The 19458-nt window shown below is 45.0% G+C and overlaps 1 protein-coding gene across 1 annotated transcript in view; it reads right to left on the bottom strand.

The window, feature by feature from the left end:
- LOC311116179 (galactose-3-O-sulfotransferase 4-like) overlaps positions 1-14028 on the bottom strand; it is a gene marked incomplete at both ends in the record, with an annotated part of 32880 nt that extends 18852 nt beyond the window's left edge. The window contains 3 exon segments of the mRNA XM_084191301.1: positions 6696-7242; positions 13281-13574; positions 13995-14028. Coding sequence (XP_084047427.1) covers positions 6696-7242; positions 13281-13574; positions 13995-14028 — 875 coding nt within the window.
- Between the last annotated feature and the right edge of the window lie 5430 nt (positions 14029-19458).

Raw genomic sequence — 19458 nt, forward strand, 5'->3', positions numbered from 1 at the left:
TGGACAACTACAAATACCTAGGTGTCTGGATAGACTGTAAACTCTCCTTCCAGACTCACATTAAGAATCTCCAATCCAAAGTTAAATCTAGAATCGGTTTCCTATTTCGCAACAAAGCCTCCTTCACTCATGCTGCCAAACATGCCCTCGTAAAACTGACTATCCTACCGATCCTTGACTTCGGCGATGTCATTTACAAAATAGCCTCCAACACTCTACTCAGCAAATTGGATGTAGTCTATCACAGTGCCATCCGTTTTGTCTCCAAAGCCCCATATAATACCCACCACTGTGACCTGTACGCTCTTGTTGGCTGGTCCTCACTACATATTCGTCGCCAAACCCACTGGCTCCAGGCCATCTATAAATCACTGCTAGGCAAATCCCCGCCTTATCTTAGCTCATTGGTCACCATAGCAACACCCACCCGTAGTCTGCGCTCCAGCGGGTATATCTCACTGGTCATCCCCAAAGCCAACACCTCCTTTGGCCGCAATTCCTTCCAGTTCTCTGCTGCCAATGACTGGAACAAATTGCAAAAATCTCTGAAGCTGGAGACACTTATCTCCCTCACTAACTTTAAGCATCAGTTGTCAGAGCACCTTACCGATCACTGCACCTGTACACAGCCCATCTGAAATTAGCCCGCCCAACTATCTCATCCCTATATTGTTATCTATTTTGCTTATTTGTACCCCAGTATCTCTATTTGCACATCATCTCTTGCACATCTATCATTCCAGTGTTAATACTAATTGTAATTATTTTGCACTATAGCCTATTTTATTGCCTACCTCCATAACTTGCTAAATTTGCACACTGTATATTATATGTATTTCTGTTGTATTTTTGACTTTGTTTTGTTTTACCCCATATGTAACTCTGTGTTTGTTTTTATCGCACTGCTATGCTTTATCTTGGCCAGGTCGCAGTTGTAAATGAGAACTTGTTCTCAACTGGTTTACCTGGTTAAATAAAGGTGAAATAAAAATAAATAAAAATCTAAACTAAGTAATCATGGTCGAATTACCCGCCCCAATTGATTTTCAGTCTCACTCAGATATCATTAAAACCTGCAAACATTTCTCTCCACCTTATGGAAAATGTTGTATAATGACAGGAAATTTGCTGTAAAACGGTACATTTTCCTCTATGCCCCATGGCAAAATGTGTAGAATTGCACGAAATTAACTCTAATGCCCATCCCTGGTTTAGTGGTACTGTAATTTTATCAATGGAAGACTCACTGTTCACCACTGGATGTTTTGCATGAAGAATTTAAACAAATGCCACAACAATAACAGTAATTGTACTGCTAGATAGCCTTCTACAGTTCTAGCCTACTGTCCCACTGTAATGTTTATGTCACCGTATGTATAACCACCCACGCCTCGCTAAGTGCTACAATACACGGATTTATTGCTATAATCAAATAATGATAAAAACTGAGATAAAGGGGGGAAATATACTTAAATGTGCCCAGACGTTCAATCAAGAACCAAGATTTTAGGCCTGAAAGACGAAGCTAGCAATTACACAAGAATAGCAGCATTGATTGCAAATTAATCTTGCTAGATAGCCTACAACATACCCGAATCATAAATAGTGTCTTCCAAAGCACGGATTTGATTTTGTCACACAAGTATGATGATTCGACTTACTACAAGCAAGGCAGCGTACCGCGAGGCGAAGTTAGTCTATATTTCGAGACGCGAACATAAATTATATAACGCAATGAAGGGTATAAGCAAGATACATTCCCGAACGAACGAAAGGGGGGCCTTTGTTTGGTAAGGCAAAGGCTCCTCTCCTTTCAGATCCTGTCTGCACGGACCACAGCTGCTGTGTATCATCTCAGCTTCGGTTTCAATCAGAAATTCAGAGCCCTATCGATCGTTCTCAACCTCACTTGTCCTCCCGCCGCCAATGCATGCCCCAGTCCCGACCGAACATAAACCCGGTGTTCTTACCTCGCTCTCCATTTGAAAACCATGATAGAACCGGACCGGTGGCGGTGTCCGTGTTGTAGTGCAGTGGTTGGTGGCAGCAGCAGCCACTGTGCATCTCGAAGGCTTGAGCCCTGGCCGTGCCTTTACCGACGATAGGCTACAAAATAATCAAGCCATCGAGAGATATAGTAAAACGGGTATTATTGTCAGTACTAGGCCTACATGCCAGCGACCTCAAAGTGCTTCAGCGCTCCGCCATAAAACTTGTTTGGACGGGGAGAGAGAGTGGTATGCTTTATGTTGTGTGATGAGAGGCGAGGGAGTCACACAAACAAGTCATCACAGAGAGAGAGAGAGAGATTGCTCTGCCCACTGCCCTGTGAGTCCGTCATGCTCTGACGTCATGGATCTAGCCTCTGTTCGTTTGCTCGGATCATGCATGACAGAACGCGCAGAGCAGGAGACGTGAGGGGTATCCTATAGCAACAGGGGCAGACTGGGATTAGAAATCGGTTCTGGCATTTCTAACACACTGGCCCATTTTATTCCATGAATCCTATTAATAGCCAGATAATAAATTTAAAAAACTATACTGAACCAAAATATAAACGCTACATGCAACAATTTCAAAGATTTTACTGAGTTACAGTTCATACAAGGAAATCAGTCAATTGAAATTCGTTAGGCCCTAATCTATGGATTTCACATGACTAGGCAGGGGCGCAGCCATGGGTGGGCCTGGGAGGGCATAGGCCCACCCTCTTGGGAGCCAGGCCAACCCACTGGGGAGCCAGGATCAGCCAATCAGAATGAATATTTCCCCACATAAGGGCTTTATTACAGACAGAAATACTCCTCAGTTTCATGAGTGTGCAAAGCTGTCATCAAGGCAAAGGGTGGCTATTTGAAGAATCTCAAATATAAAATATATTTTGATTTGTTTAACACTTTTCTGGATACTAGATTATTCCATATGTATTATTTCATAGTTTGAATGTCTTCACTATTATTCTACAATGTAGAAAATAGCAAAAATAAAGATAAACCCTTGAATGAGTAGGTGTTCTAAAACTTTTGACCGGTGGTGTAGTTAGACAGGCCCACTAATAACCAGTAATAATGCATTGGTAAAATCCCTGTGGAGGCCAAGCCAGAAAAAAAGCCATATTACAACTTATGTGTTCTGATAATTGCATTGTTTGCTCTATAACCTGTGTGTGTGTGTGTGCGTGCGTTCGTGCAAATAGAAAAAAACATGTTGATTCACCCTACTTGTACAGAAACGCCAATGCCATCCTCCTCTCTTTCATGTTGACAAAACTGTCTATGACTATCACTCTAAAACGCTTATATTTTTCGTGTCCTAGGTTACCTGGCTAAAATGCTTGCTCGCTAGCCTAACTTCCTTTCATGGCAACGTTAGCTAGTTAACATTAGCCTTCTACATCTAGCTACATATAGAACTTCCATCCTTTCAGTCCAAGGGCACAATGCATGAATTAATGGTTTTATCAGAATCGCAGTTACAATCATTGGCCAGTACGGAGAATAAAGTAAAAGTCCAAATCCCTATCTCCATCCATGGCTTAATTAGAGAAAGGGACAATTTTAGCTAGCTAGCTAACCACCGGAGGACAACAACACAACGAGATGCAACAATTCAAGTTGTTTCTGTCAATACCCTTGACACATTTTTTGGTGCACCAGGACCATTCACAGTTGAGCTCACTCAGTTTAGCTCAACGCTGATTGGTTATTATTTTTTAACAAAATATTTCAAGGGAGGCCAAAAGCTCACTGGCTTCCTTTGCATTCAATGCAAACAATGTAATAATCTTTATGACCTGGCAGCATCAGATAGATGGCCTACACATACAGAGACAGAGGGGGCGCTGTTTCACTCGTTCGGATGCTTTCTCCAGTGAGTTACAGTCAGCCTCTTTTGCGAATTGAAGGACAATTATGCAACACAGAGAGACGAAAGATACATTATTTTATGTTTTGTTTCTTTTTTCTTGGTGCATTTTTTGGAGAAGCCTGTCTTCCCATGTCATCCATGAATACACACCACTTCTAATAACTTTGATCAACTCTGAGTTCAACTCGGGATAACTGGTAGCGTACCATGAAAGTGGCTCACCTTTTAGCCAGGTAAATTTCTATCGCAGTGAATCATAGAAATACAATGAAAAGAGCAGACAGTTATCACTTCTAGTGAAGGGTGTCTCTGTGTGGCTGGCCTGGGGTGAAATGTTCAGAGCACTGCACGTAGAAATGCGATGTATAGAACATGACAGACAAGACAGTCCTATCTGTTCTATGTAATGCCTTTCCTTGTGAACATTCTGTAACACACCTTTCTGAACAGGCAGCGCTCATTGAGGTGAAACATTGCCAACGCACATTTCTACATGCATGTAGAAATGTGACGTATAGAACATGACAGACAAGACAGTCCTATCTGTATTTTCTGTAATGTTGAACCTTTCTGAACAGGCTCTCAGATGGAAATGTATTGAATAGAGCTGGCACGATTACATGACACGACATTGTCAAAACAATATATTTCTATCAATGTTCTGTAACGTTGCAATCCACAGGCCCAGCCTACTCAGACAGGTTTACCGAGGACACATTTCATAGTGAATTAAATTGACAGCAGGGCTATCCAAAAGTTTACCTTCAATAGGATGCATTTCACAGCGAATGAAATGGACAGAAGGGCTATCCAGAAGGTTATATTCAATAGGATGCATTTCAATGGGGGAGGCGACCTGAGCTCTGATCTCTTACTGATACTGTTCAGCACTCTTATACTGGTGCTATGTCAACAATGTAGCCTATACAGGCTACCCAACCCCTCAGACAGTTGCACTGTACCAGATCATTACCATCTTGCAATTTGCACATTTAAGCCTATGGGGAAAGAATCTCCATTACTAGAGGGTAAACATCTTAGTAGGCAGGTTTAGGAAGGAGAGAGAATATTAAAGTATTGCAACCCAAAAACCAGAAGCAAATGCATTGGTTTTGCTTGGGTTAGGCCTATTCCCAAGGTTTCCAGAAATCCTGGTTGGACGATTCCTGGAATCAGGAGGGAATAAGTATGGAATCTGGGAATCCCCCATCCAGGAATTTACGGAAGGTTATTGAAATGTTGCAACCTTATGGGGGATTGTTAAAATCGACACATTACATTAGAGTTTAAACGGGGGGAAAAACTCAATTCACAAGCATATACGGTGACTGCTTGTCATCAACTTATGATAGCATTGGCAAGTCAGACAAGATAGGGTACTAGGTAGGGATAATTTGGAAACAGGATAGTACTATAGGATTAATTTGGAGACAGGATAGTACCATGGGGTTAATTTGGAGACAGGATAGTACTATAGGATTAATTTGGAGACAGGATAGTACTATAGGGTTCATTTGGAGACAGGATAGTACTATAGGGTTCATTTGGAGACAGGATAGTACTGTAGGGTTAATTTGGAGACAGGATAGTACCATAGGATTAATTTGGAGACAGGATAGTACTATAGGGTTCATTTGAAGACAGGATAGTACTGTAGGGTTCATTTGGAGACAGGATAGTACTATAGGGTTCATTTGGAGACAGGATAGTACTATAGGGTTCATTTGGAGACAGGATAGTACTATATGATTAATTTGGAGACAGGATAGTACTATAGGATTAATTTGGAGACAGGATAGTACTATAGGATTAATTTGGAGACAGGATAGTACTATATGATTAATTTGGAGACAGGATAGTACTATAGGGTTAATTTGGAGACAGGATAGTACTATATGATTAATTTGGAGACAGGATAGTACTATAGGATTAATTTGGAGACAGGATAGTACTATAGGATTAATTTGGAGACAGGATAGTACTATAGGGTTAATTTGGAGACAGGATAGTACTATAGGATTAATTTGGAGACAGGATAGTACTATAGGGTTAATTTGGAGACAGGATAGTACTATAGGGTTAATTTGGAGACAGGATAGTACTATAGGGTTAATTTGGAGACAGGATAGTACCATGGGGTTAATTTGGATCCATTTGAAGCGGGACCCTGTCCTTACACATGAGACTGAAAACAACTGTCCAGGAGTTGAATGGAGCTGGATTGTAAGATGACAACGTATCAGGGCCTGTATTCTCAAAGCATCTCAGAGTAGGAGTGCTGGTCTAGGATCAGTTTCGCCAGTTAGATCATAATGAATAAAATGATATGGACAGGGGGGACCTGATCCTAGATCAGCACTCTGACTCTGCGAGTGAGACGCTTTGTAAAAAGGGCCTAGGAGCCCAAAGCACATCCTTGTGTGTGTGTCTATGTGTGTGTGTCGGTAAACTGTAGATGATGAACTAGTTTACACAATCGTGTTAACAGGAGGTGTCACTCACGGTGACTTACTTCCTAGTTACAGTCACTACGTTCACTGTCTTGGCTGTCCTCAATTGGGGGCACCAGTGGAAGCTTAGGGCAAGAGTGGGTTCAAATCATACTTGAAATCTTCCAAATACTTTGAGTATTTGCCGTGACCTGCCTAAGAGAGATAGATCAGGCCGGATAACAGGGTTGGGGTTTGACTTTTGGGACTATTCCATTGGTTCCATTCGCGCCAGGTATACTCAATCAAGCACAGATAAAGTTAGTCAATCTTCAAGTACTATTTGAACCCAGATCTATTCATGTCCTCTTTTTCTTCTTCTCAGGTCCAGGGGGTCACCAGGGGGTCACCAGGGGGTCACCAGGGTCCAGGTTCAGGTCAGCTACTTCTGGCCTTCCCCCTGTGGAAGCCGGGCCTCGTTGGAGCAGAGAGGTCGGGGAGAGGTTACTAGCACGTTCACCCTCCTCTTGCTGGAAGTCTGCTACCACCCAGAGGATGCCCACAGCCACAATGGCTGCGAGTCTCAGGGTGAGCAGAGTGCCCCTACTGGGTTGTAGGAGTAAAATAGTAACATCTTCTTCTGGCTCTGCTGCTTGCTTACAGTGGGAGGCGTGGATCCAGGTGTCTTTCCCTAAGCACTTTACCGCCGTTGGGTTGGTGAGGGAGATCGGATGTGGTCCTTTCCACCTGGGTTTCAAAGGTTCTTTACCTCTGTCATGCCTCCTGACCATTACCCGATCTCCAGGCTGGAGATTGTGATGGGGACGGTCGTCTGAGGTAGTTTGGGCAGCAGAGACCTGTGAGTGAACAGCTCGAATACAGTTAGTCAGAGCCATGCAGCACTTCATCATAGTGTCATCCAACAGATGCAGATCTGGGACTGCAGCTGGTGGTGACGCAGGAGTCCTAATGAGGCTAGCCATCTGTACCTCATGTGGACTGAGGCCAGTTTTTCTGACTGTGGTGGAACGCATTGAAAACAAGGCTGTGGGTAGCACCTCCACCCAGGCAAGTCCTGTTTGAGCACATATTTTTTTGCCAGTTTATTTTTCAGAACGCCACTGTAGCGTTCTACAAGTCCAGAACTTTCTGGGTGAAACTTTACATGCACATTTCTCTTAACTTGCGTCATGTCACACAGTTCTTTCATTATCTTCGAAGTGAAATGTGTCCCCCTATCGCTATCTAAACTTTTGTGGTATACCGAATCGTGGAACAATATCTTGTCACAGACACTTAGCCACAGTCTTTGCTTCCTCATTTGATGTGGGGAAGGCTTCAACCCATTTGGAGTTACTGTCAACCATTACCAACAAATATTTTTTTATTTTACAGGCTGGCACATGAACAAAATTACTTTGCATATTTACAAAAAGGGTCCCAGGTGACTGGCAGGCTTGACAAATTAGACATTGGGCATAGATTTGTGTGGCGACCGTGATTCATGCGCCCCCCACCCAAAAAATAACACTGCCGGATAAATAAAAATAAACAAAATCAGAATAACAAATAAAATTAGAATTACAACCCTTGATAACACCATAAGGAAATAATTTTATCCCACTAGGGAATTCCAGGAACCTTAGTGCTTTCTTCACAGTTCAGGGGCAGCACTCTGTCTCTCTCCTTCCCGACCATCCGAATCAAAATTCGATCAATTATATGGAAAAAAAGAAAAAGGTCAGGGATATAAATACAAATCAACAACAATACACTTGATAATTATCAGCGTTTACATATTACATTGCATTCGGAAAGTATTCAGACCCCTTGACTTTTTCCACATTTTGTTACATTACAGCCTTATTCTAAAATGTATTAAATTAAACATTTTCCTCATCAATCTGCACACAATATCCCATAATGACAAAGTGAAAATAGGTTGTTACAAATTTTTGCCAATTTATTACAAATTAAAAACAGAAATACCTTATTTACATATGTATTCAGACCCTTTGCTTTGAGAATTGAAATTGAGCTCAGGTGCATCCTGTTTCCACTGATCATCCTTGAGATGTTTCTACAACTTGATTGGAGTCCACCTGTGGTAAATTCAATTGACTGGACATGATTTGGAAAGGCACACACCTGTCTATGTAAGGTCCCACAGTTGACAGTGCATGTCAGAGCAAAAACCAAGCCATGAGGTTGAAGGAATTGTCCGTAGAGCGCCGAGACAGGATTGTGGGACCTTACAAGACTCTTCCTATTGCTGGCCACCGGGCCAAATTGAGCAATCGGGGGAGAAGGGCCTTGGTCAGGGAGGTGACCAAGAACCTGATGGTCACTCTGACAGAGCTTCAGAGTTTCTTTGTGCAGATGGGAGAACCTTCCAGAAGGACAACCATCTCTGCAGCACTCCCCCAATCAGGCCTTAATGGTAGAGTGGCCAGACGGAAGGCCACTCTACCATGACAGCCTGCTTGGAGTTTGCCAAATGGCACCTAAAGGACTCTCAGACCATGAGAAACAAGATTCTCTGGTCTGATGAAACCAAGATTGAACTCTTTGGCCTGAATGCCAAAGCCTCACGGATGGAGGAAACCCGGCACCATCCCTACGGTTAAGCATGGTGGTGACAGCATCATGCTGCGGGGATGTTTTTCAGCGGCAGGGACTGGGAGAATAGTCAGGATCGAGGGAAAGATAAACGGAGCAAAGTACAGAGAGATCCTTGATAAAAACCTGCTCCAGTGCACTCAGGACCTCAGACTGGGGCGAAGGTTCACCTTCCAACAGGACAACGACCCTAAGCACACAGCCGAGACAACGCAGGAGTGGCTTCGGGACAAGTCTCTGAATGTCCTTGAGTGGCCCAGCCAGAGCCTGGACTTGAACTCCATCTAACATGTCTGGAGAGACCTGAAAATAACTGTGCAGCGACGCTCCCCATCCAACCTGACAAAGTTTGAGAGGATCTGCAGAGAAAAATGGGAGAAACTCCCCAAATACAGGTGTACCAAGCTTGTAGCGTCATACCCAAGAAGACTCAAGGCTGTAATCGTCGCCAAAGGTGCTTCAACAAAGTACTGAGTAAAGGGTCTGAATACTTACAGCACCAGTCAAAAGTTTGGACACACCTGCTCGTTCAAGGTTTTTTCTTTATTTTTACTGTTTTCCACATTGTAGAATAATGGTGAAGACATCAAAACTATGAAATAACACATATGGAATCATGTAGTAACCAAAAAAGTGTTATACAAATCAAAATATGTTTTATATTTGAGAGCCTTTGCCTTGATGACAGCTTTGCACACGCTTGGCATTCTCTCAACCAGCTTCATGAGGTAGTCACCTGGAATGCATTTCAATTAACAGACGTGCCTTCTTAAAAGTTAATTTTTGGAATTTCTTTCCTTCTTAATGTGTTTGAGCCAATCAGCTGTGTTGTGACAAGGTAGGGGGGGTATACAGAAGATAGCCCTATTTGGTAAAATACCAAGTTCATATTATGGCAAGAACAGCTCAAATAAGCAAAGAGAAACGACAGTCCATCATTACTTTAAGACATGAAGGTCAGTCAATACGGAACATTTCAAGAACTTTGAAAGTTTCTTCAAGTGCAGTCGCAAAAACCATCAAGCGCTATGATGAAACTGGCACTCATGAGGACTGCCACAGGAATGGAAAACCCAGAGTTACCTCTGCTGCAGACGATAAGTTCATTAGAGTTACCAGCCTCAGAAATTGCAGCCCAAATAAATGCTTCACAGAGTTGAAGTAACAGACACATCTCAACATCAACTGTTTAGAGGAGACTGTGTGAATCAGGCCTTCATGGTCGAATTGCTTTAAAGAAACCACTACTAAAGGACACCAATAATAAGAAGAGACGTGCTTGGACCAAGAAACACGAGCAATGGACATTAGACCGGTGGAAATGTGTTTGCTCTGGAGTCCAAATTTGTGATTTTTGGTTCCAACCGCCGTGTCTTTGTGAGACGCGGTGTGGGTGAACAGATGATCACTTTTTTGGTTACTACATGATTACATATGTGTTATTTCATAGTTTTGATGTCTTCACAATTATTCTTCAATGTAAAAAATAGTACAAATAAAGAAAAACCCTTGAATGAGTAGGTGTGTCCAAACCTTTGACTGGTAGTGTATGTAAATGTGATATTTCAGTTATCTATTTTTTTATAAATTGTTTTTGATTTGTCATTATGGTGTATTGTGTGTAGATTGATGAGATAAAAAAAATAAAAAAATAAAAAAATATCCCTTTTAGAATAAGGCTGTAATGTAACAAAATGTGGAAAAAGTCAAGGGGTCTGAATTCTTTCCGAATGCACTGTATATGTGTGTGTGTGTATATATATATATATATATATATATATATATATATATATATATATATATATATATGACTTTTTATTCATCCCTGGTTTGTCTGTGTACATTCTACTGCATTTTCACCTACTTTAAAACCACTAAGTGTTCTCCTAAACCAGATTGGTAGATTTATTATATATATATATATATATATATATATATAGTCCTAATGGTTAACATAAATCAACCAATCTGGTTTAGGAGAACATTTTGTGGTTTTAAAGTAGGTGAAAAATGCCATTGAATGTACACAGACAAACCAGGGATGAATAAAAAGTCATTACTAACGCAACCGTGACACCTAGTGGTGAAATGTTTTGCCTTCCTTATGTACACCGCGGACATTACGGAGATGCACACTAGCAGTCAAAAGTTTAGACACACCTACTCATTCAAGGGTTTTTCTTTATATTTTACTATTTTCTACATTGTAGAATAATAGTCAAGATGTCAAAACTATGAAATAACACATATGGAATCATATAGTAACGAAAGTGTTAAACAAATCAAAATATATTTTATATTTGAGATTCTTCAAATAGCCATCCTTTGACTTGATGACAGCTTTGCACACTCTTGGCATTCTCTCAACCAGCTTCACGAGGTAGTCACCTGGAATTCATTTCAATTAACAGATGTGCCTTCTTAAAAGTTAATTTTTGGATTTTCTTTCCTTCTTAATGCGTTTGAGCCAATCAGTTGTGTTGTGACAAGGTATACAGAAGGTAGCCATATTTGGTAAAAGACCAAGTCCATATTATGGCAAGAACAGCTCAAATAAGCAAAGAGAAACAACACTCCATCATTACTTTAAGACATGAAGGTCAGTCAATGCGGAACATTTCAAGAACTTTGAAAGTTTCTTCAAGTGCACTCGCAAAAACCATCAAGAGCTATGCTGAAACTGGCACTCATGAGGACTGCCACAGGAATGGAAAACCCAGAGGATAAGTTCATTAGAGTTATCAGCCTCAGAAATCGCAGCCCAAATAAATGCATCACAGAGTTGAAGTAACAGACACATCTCAACATCAACTGTTCAGAGGAGACTGTGTGAATCAGACCTTCATGGTCAAATTGCTGCAAAGAAACCACTACTAAAGGACACCAATAAGAAGAAGAGACTAGCTTGGGCCAAGAAACACGAGCAATGGACAATAGACCAGTGGAAATGTGTCCTTTGGTTTGGCGTCCAAATTTGAGATTTTTGGTTCCAACCGCCGTGTCTTTGTGAGACGCGGTTTGGGTTAACAAATGATCTCCGCATGTGTATTTTCCACCGTAAAGCACGGAGGAGGAGGTGTTATGGTGTGGGGGTGCTTTGCTGGTAACACTGTCTGTGATTTTTAGAATTCAATGCACACCTAACCAGCATGGCTACCACAGCATTCTGCAACGATACGCCATCCCATCTGGTTTGGGCTTAGTGGGACTATCATTTGTTTTTCAACAGGACAATGACCCAACACATCTCCAGGCTGTGTAAGGGCTATTTTACATTTACGTCATTTAGCAGACGCTCTTATCCAGAGCGACTTACAGTTAGTGCATACATTATTATTTATAATTTTCATACCCCATGGGAATGGAACCCACAACCCTGGCGTTGCAAACGCCATGCTCTACCAACTGAGCTACCTCCCTGCTGGCCATTCCCTCCCCTACCCTGGACGACGCTGGGCCAATTGTGCACCGCCCCATTGGTCTCCCGGTTGCGGCCGGCTACAGCAGAGCCTGGATTCGAACCAGGATCTCTAGTGGCACAGCTCAAGACCACTGCGCCACTCGGGCCAAGAAGGAGAGTGATGGAGTGCTGCATCAGATGACCTGGCCTCCACAATCCCCCGACCTCAACGCAATTGTTGGTTATGGGCTTGTAAGTAAGCATTTCACTGTTGTATGTGGCAAATCAAATTAGATTTGACTTGAGTGTGCAATGCTGTCATCAAGGCAAAGGGTGGCTATTTGAAGAATCTGAAATATAAAATATATTTGGATTTGTTTAACACTTTTTTGGTTACTACATGATTCCATATGTGTTATTTCATAGTTTTGATGTCTTCACTAGTATTCTACAATGTAAAAAATAGTAACAAATAAAGAAAACACCTTGAATTAGTAGGTGTGTCCAAACCTTTGACTGGTAGTGTATATATGTATATATATGTATCCTTCCGTTAAGGATTATAGATACATGATTTGTTGTATATTTGTACTACGTACTGTTAATTGCAATTGGCAATGGGGCGTTCGGGTAAAATTACAGTTTATTCCTTCTACGGTCAGACCAAATGAAGTTCAGTCAAAAGTTACCTGACAGCGGTGGGATTCGAACCCACGCCCCCGAAGAGACTGGAGCCTTAATCCAGCGCCTTAGACCGCTCGGCCACGCTATCCGGATATAATACGCATTTTCATAAAACTAGCCTGATTGTTAGATATAATTGTCATTTTTAATACCCATACACAATAGAATTGTATTTATATGATTTAGTATTCATAACGTTAGCATACAAAAGATGATTCACATTTACTATTGTTTTAATTAATTAATACTACTACTACTACCACCACCAACACTACCATTACCAGTGGCCCTAATCGGAGTCCCATTCACCCCCTTGGTCCCATTCACCCCACCAGTTATAGCCCTAGTTGGGGTCCGATTGGGCCCATTGCCACCAGTGTTTCCAGGCCCAGTTTCTGAGCTGATGTGGGGCAGAGACTTGAGGAGGTGATTGAGGAGCCGGGCCCCTAGAGGCTTGTCCATGCCTGGACAGCCCAGGAGCAGGTTGTGGACCTCCTGCATACACTGGATGTAGCCACTGCTGTAGCGCTGCCGGGATTCGAACCCGTCGCTGGGACCAGCAGGGAGGCCGGTACCTAGAGATACAGAAGAACCACAGGGGGGTAGCAGTGAGTCAGGGGTGAGAAACAACTCAGTCAGGGTTAGTACGCCTACAATGCATCAGATGAGGCTGGTGGGAGGAGCTATATGAGAACGGGCTCATTTTACATTTTTTTATTTCAACTGGTAAATGTGATCAGGGTAGTGAAGGAGGTTCTATCCCATTCCCTGGCTTGCTTTGAATTCCAGGTTGTCATGAGCTGTCAATCATTTGACTGATTTGACCCAACAGGAGCTCATTGATATGTAGAGTTAAGGACCCCTATTGGGCGACATTAGTCAATGATTGACAACGCATGATAATTCCACCCACCATAAAAAATAAATAAAAAATAATAATACAAAATAAAATAAGGGTTCCAATCAATGATATGTATTAACCCTAGATGACCGACAGGGGGCGGTGTTTTGAAGCCACCACGCAGCCATTTTGGTACTCCTCTGTTGTAAAAAAGATTTTACACACACCTTAAATTATATTATGTGACCTGAACATAACATATATATATATAAAAACAATATTACTTAAAGTTTTCTTTTTTTTGAGTACTAATTTTACTGTCCCCACTACAACAAAGAAATGCTTAAATACATGTAATTTTGTCCCTGTCACGTTCGTCGAGGAGTGAAGGAGACCAAGGCGCAGCGAGTGAAAAGAACATGTTGACTTTATTACTTAAAGCAACCAAAAACAACAAACCAAAGCGACGAATGTGAAGTCCAATAGTGACAAAGACTACACAGGAACAAAAACCCACAACTCCCACAAGAAAACATACAGAATAAATATGGCTCCCAATCAGAGATAACGAGCCGACAGCTGACACTCGTTACCTCCGATTGGGAGTCATCGACCAAACCTAGAAATGAAACCAACAGAAAGGCAAACCTAGAAATAACCCAAATGCCCAACATAACCAAACCAAAACCCAACAAAACAAAATACACCCTGGCTCAAATACAAAAGTCCCAGAGCCAGAGTGTCACAGTACCCCCCCCTAAAGGTGCGCACTCCGGGCGCACCAGCATACAGTCTAGGGGAGGGTCTGGGTGGGCGTCTGTCCACGGTGGCGGTTCTGGCCCTGGTCGTGGTCCCCACCCCACCTTAGTCACTATCCGCCTCCGTAGCCTCCTCCACATGACCACCCCCCAACTAAACCCCACTGGATTAAGGGGCGGCACCGGACTAACGGGCAGCACCGGACTAAGGGGCAGCACCGGACTAAGGGGCAGTACCGGACTAAGGGGCAGCACCAGGATAAGGGGCAGCACCGGGCTAAGGGACAGCACCGGGCTAAGGGACAGCACCGGACTCACTGGCGGATCCTGGCTGTCTGGCTCTGGCGGGTCCTGGCTGGACGGCTCTGGCGGATCCTGGCTGGACGGCTCATGGCTGGCTGAAGGATCTGGCTGCTCATGGCTGGCTGACGGATCTGGCTGCTCATGGCTGGCTGACGGATCTGGCTGCTCATGGCTGGCCGACGGATCTGGCTGCTCATGGCTGGCTGACGGATCTGGCTGCTCATGGCTGGCCGACGGATCTGGCTGCTCATGGCTGGCCGACGGATCTGGCTGCTCATGGCTGGCTGACGGATCTGGCTGCTCATGGCCGGCTGACGGATCTGGCTGCTCATGGCTGGCGGAAGGCTCTGACCGATCCTGTCTGGAGGAAGGCTCTGGCTGATCCTGTCTGGCGGAAGGCTCTGGCTGATCCTGTCTGGAGGAAGGCTCTAGCGGCTCCGGTCTGGCGGACGGCTCCGGCTCATGGCAGACGGGCGGCTTAAGCGCCTTTGGGCAGACGGGCAGTTCAGGCCCCGTTGGGCAGACGGCAGACTCTGGCCGTCTGAGGCGCACCGTAGGCCTGGTGCGTGGTGCCGGAACTGGAGGTACCGGGCTGAGGACACGCATCTCAGGGCTAGTGCGGGGAGAAGCAACAGGGTATGCTGGACCCTGGGGACGCACATAAGGGCTAGTGCGGAGAGCCGGAACAGGGCATGCTGGACCCTGGGGACTCTCATAACGCCTAGTGCGGAGAGCAGCAACAGGACGCACAGGACTCGGGGGACACACAGGAGACTTGGTGCGTGGTGTAGGCACTGGTGGGAAAAGGCTGGAGACACGCACCATACAGCTAGTGCGTGGAGGAGACACAGGGCTCTGCAGACTTACAGGAAGCCTAGTGCGTGGTGTAGGCACTGGTGGTACTGGACTGGAGCGGGGAGGTGGCGCCGGAAATACCGGACCGTGCAGGCTTACTGGCCCCCTTGAGCACTGAGCCTGCCCAACCTTACCCGGGTTGGTGCTCCCCGTCGCCCGACCAGTACGGGGAGGTGGAATAACCCGCACCGGCCTATGAGGGCGAACCGGGAACACCATGCGTAAGGCTGGTGCCATGTACGCCGGACCGAGAAGACGCACTGGTGGCCTGATGCGTTGGGCCGGCCTCATGACATCCGGCTCAATGCTCAATCTAGCCCGGCCGATACGTGGAGCTGGAATGTGTCGAACCGGGCTATGCCTGCGTACAGGAGACACCATGCGCTCTACTGCGTAACACGGTGTCTGCCCGTACTCTCGCTCTCCACGGTAAGTCCAGGGAGTAGGCGCAGGTCTCCTACCTGACTTCGCCACACTCCCTTTTAGCCCCCCCCCAAGAAATTTTTGGGTAGTACCCACGGGCTTCCAGCCTTGACTCCGTGCTGCCTCCTCATACCGCCTCCTCTCGGCTTTAGCTGCCTCCAGCTCTTCACGAGGGCGGCGATACTCTCCCGCTAGGATTTCCTCCCAAGTCCAGGACCCTTTTCCGTCCAAAATCTCCTCCCATGTCCAGACCTTTGGAGCTGGGTCCTGTTGCCGCTTGACACGCTGCTTGGTCCTCTTATGGTGGGTTTTTCTGTCACGATCGTCTGAGGAAGCGGACCAATACGCAGCGTTGCGAGTGAACATGATGACTTTAATTTATAAAGCACGTCAATACAAAACAAAAGACGAACGTGAAGTCCAACAGTGACAATGACTGAACTTGGAACAAAAACCCACAATACCCACAGGAAAACATACAGAATAAATATGGCTCCCAATCAGAGATAACGAGCCGACAGCTGACACTCGTTACCTCCGATTGGGAGTCATCGACCAAACCTAGAAATACAACCACCAGAAATGCAAACATAGAAATACACCCAAATGCCCAACATAACCAAACCAAAACCCAACAACACAAAATACACCCTGGCTCAAATACAAACGTCCCGGAGCCAGAGTGTCACAGTACCCCCCCCTAAAGGTGCGCACTCCGGGCGCACCAGCATACAGTCTAGGGGAGGGTCTGGGTGGGCGTCTGTCCACGGTGGCGGTTCTGGCCCTGGTCGTGGTCCCCACCCCACCTTAGCCAGGATCCGCCAGAGCCGTCCAGCCAGGACCCGCCAGAGCCAGCCAGCCAGGATCCGCCAGTGAGTCCGGTGCTGTCCCTTAGCCCGGTGCTGCCCCTTATCCTGGTGCTGCCCCTTAGTCCGGTACTGCCCGTTAGTCCGGTGCCGCCCCTTAATCCAGTGGGGTTTAGTTGGGGGGTGGTCATGTGGAGGAGGCTACGGAAGCGGATAGTGACTAAGGTGGGGTGGGGACCACGACCAGGGCCAGAACCGCCACCGTGGACAGACGCCCACCCAGATTTGACCCAACAGGAGCTCATTGATATGTAGAGTTAAGGACCCCTATTGGGCGACATTAGTCAATGATTGACAACGCATGATAATTCCACCTACCATAAAAAAAATTATAATAATAATAATACAAAATAAAATAAGGGTTCCAATCAATAACCCTAGATGACCGACAGGGGGCGCTGTTTTGAAGCCACCACGCAGCCATTTTGGTACTCCTCTGTTGTAAAAAAGATTTTACACACACCTTAAATTATATTATGTGACCTGAACATAACATATATATATATATAAAAACAATATTACTTAAAGTTTTCTTTTTTTTGAGTACTAATTTTACTGTCCCCACTACAACAAAGAAATGCTTAAATACATGTAATTTTGTCCCTTTTTATATATACACTGGACAATTCCAGTATAGACCGCTTCCTTCTGAGGAGTACCAATATGGTGGCCTGTGGCTTCAAAGCCTCTCATTGGCCATCAGCCTGTAGTGACACCTCAAGCACTGAGATGCAGTGCCTTAGACCGCTGCGCCACTCGGGAGCCGTACAGTTTTCTGTTTCCAAAACTAGAATATGTAACAAACAGAGTGGACTGCATATTGTAGACTTTACCCTTTGCCAAAGTAAAAAAAAAAAAAAAAAGTTTAGAAAGCGAATGGAGTTATTTTGGCATGCAGACTAGGTCTACTGATGTGCTACAGTTTTAATAACAGCTGAAAATGGCATATTTGACATGGTGATAATGTGTGTCACTTATTCAGGCTTTATGCCCCTCAACTGCAATAAAAGCATTAGGCCTGGCTATAGGCCTATACCTCAAGGCCTGGCTATAGGCCTATACCTCAAGGCGTGGCTATAGGCCTATACCTCAAGGCGTGGCTATAGGCCTATACCTCAAGGCGTGGCTATAGGCCTATACCTCAAGGCCTGGCTATAGGCCTATACCTCAAGGCCTGGCTATAGGCCTATACCTCAAGGCGTGGCTATAGGCCTATACCTCAAGGCCTGGCTATAGGCCTATACCTCAAGGCGTGGCTATAGGCCTATACCTCAAGGCGTGGCTATAGGCCTATACCTCAAGGCGTGGCTATAGGCCTATACCTCAAGGCCTGGCTATAGGCCTATACCTCAAGGCCTGGCTATAGGCCTATACCTCAAGGCGTGGCTATAGGCCTATACCTCAAGGCGTGGCTATAGGCCTATACCTCAAGGCGTGGCTATAGGCCTATACCTCAAGGCCTGGCTATAGGCCTATACCTCAAGGCCTGGCTATAGGCCTATACCTCAAGGCGTGGCTATAGGCCTATACCTCAAGGCCTGGCTATAGGCCTATACCTCAAGGCGTGGCTATAGGCCTATACCTCAAGGCGTGGCTATAGGCCTATACCTCAAGGCGTGGCTATAGGCCTATACCTCAAGGCCTGGCTATAGGCCTATACCTCAAGGCCTGGCTATAGGCCTATACCTCAAGGCGTGGCTATAGGCCTATACCTCAAGGCGTGGCTATAGGCCTATACCTCAAGGCGTGGCTATAGGCCTATACCTCAAGGCGTGGCTATAGGCCTATACCTCAAGGCGTGGCTATAGGCCTATACCTCAAGGCGTGGCTATAGGCCTATACCTCAAGGCCTGGCTATAGGCCTATACCTCAAGGCCTGGCTATAGGCCTATACCTCAAGGCCTGGCTATAGGCCTATACCTCAAGGCCTGGCTATAGGCCTATACCTCAAGGCGTGGCTATAGGCCTATACCTCAAGGCGTGGCTATAGGCCTATACCTCAAGGCGTGGCTATAGGCCTATACCTCAAGGCGTGGCTATAGGCCTATACCTCAAGGCGTGGCTATAGGCCTATACCTCAAGGCGTGGCTATAGGCCTATACCTCAAGGCCTGGCTATAGGCCTATACCTCAAGGCCTGGCTATAGGCCTATACCTCAAGGCCTGGCTATAGGCCTATACCTCAAGGCCTGGCTATAGGCCTATACCTCAAGGCCTGGCTATAGGCCTATACCTCAAGCGTCAATAAACAACACTTCAAGAACAGTGTGTAGGCTACTTAATCTGTAATAAAACCAATCATACTGTTTAGAAAATGTATTGATTCATACAAACAACACTCAACTACAGCAATTAAACTCTCCATGACCCCCCCCCCCCCCCCCCCACACACACCTTCAGACTTTTCAGCACCC

Source organism: Coregonus lavaretus (genome assembly GCF_964263955.1).
Source record: "Coregonus lavaretus genome assembly, contig: HAP1_SCAFFOLD_1864, whole genome shotgun sequence".
In the NCBI taxonomy this organism is placed as follows: Eukaryota; Metazoa; Chordata; class Actinopteri; order Salmoniformes; family Salmonidae; genus Coregonus; species Coregonus lavaretus.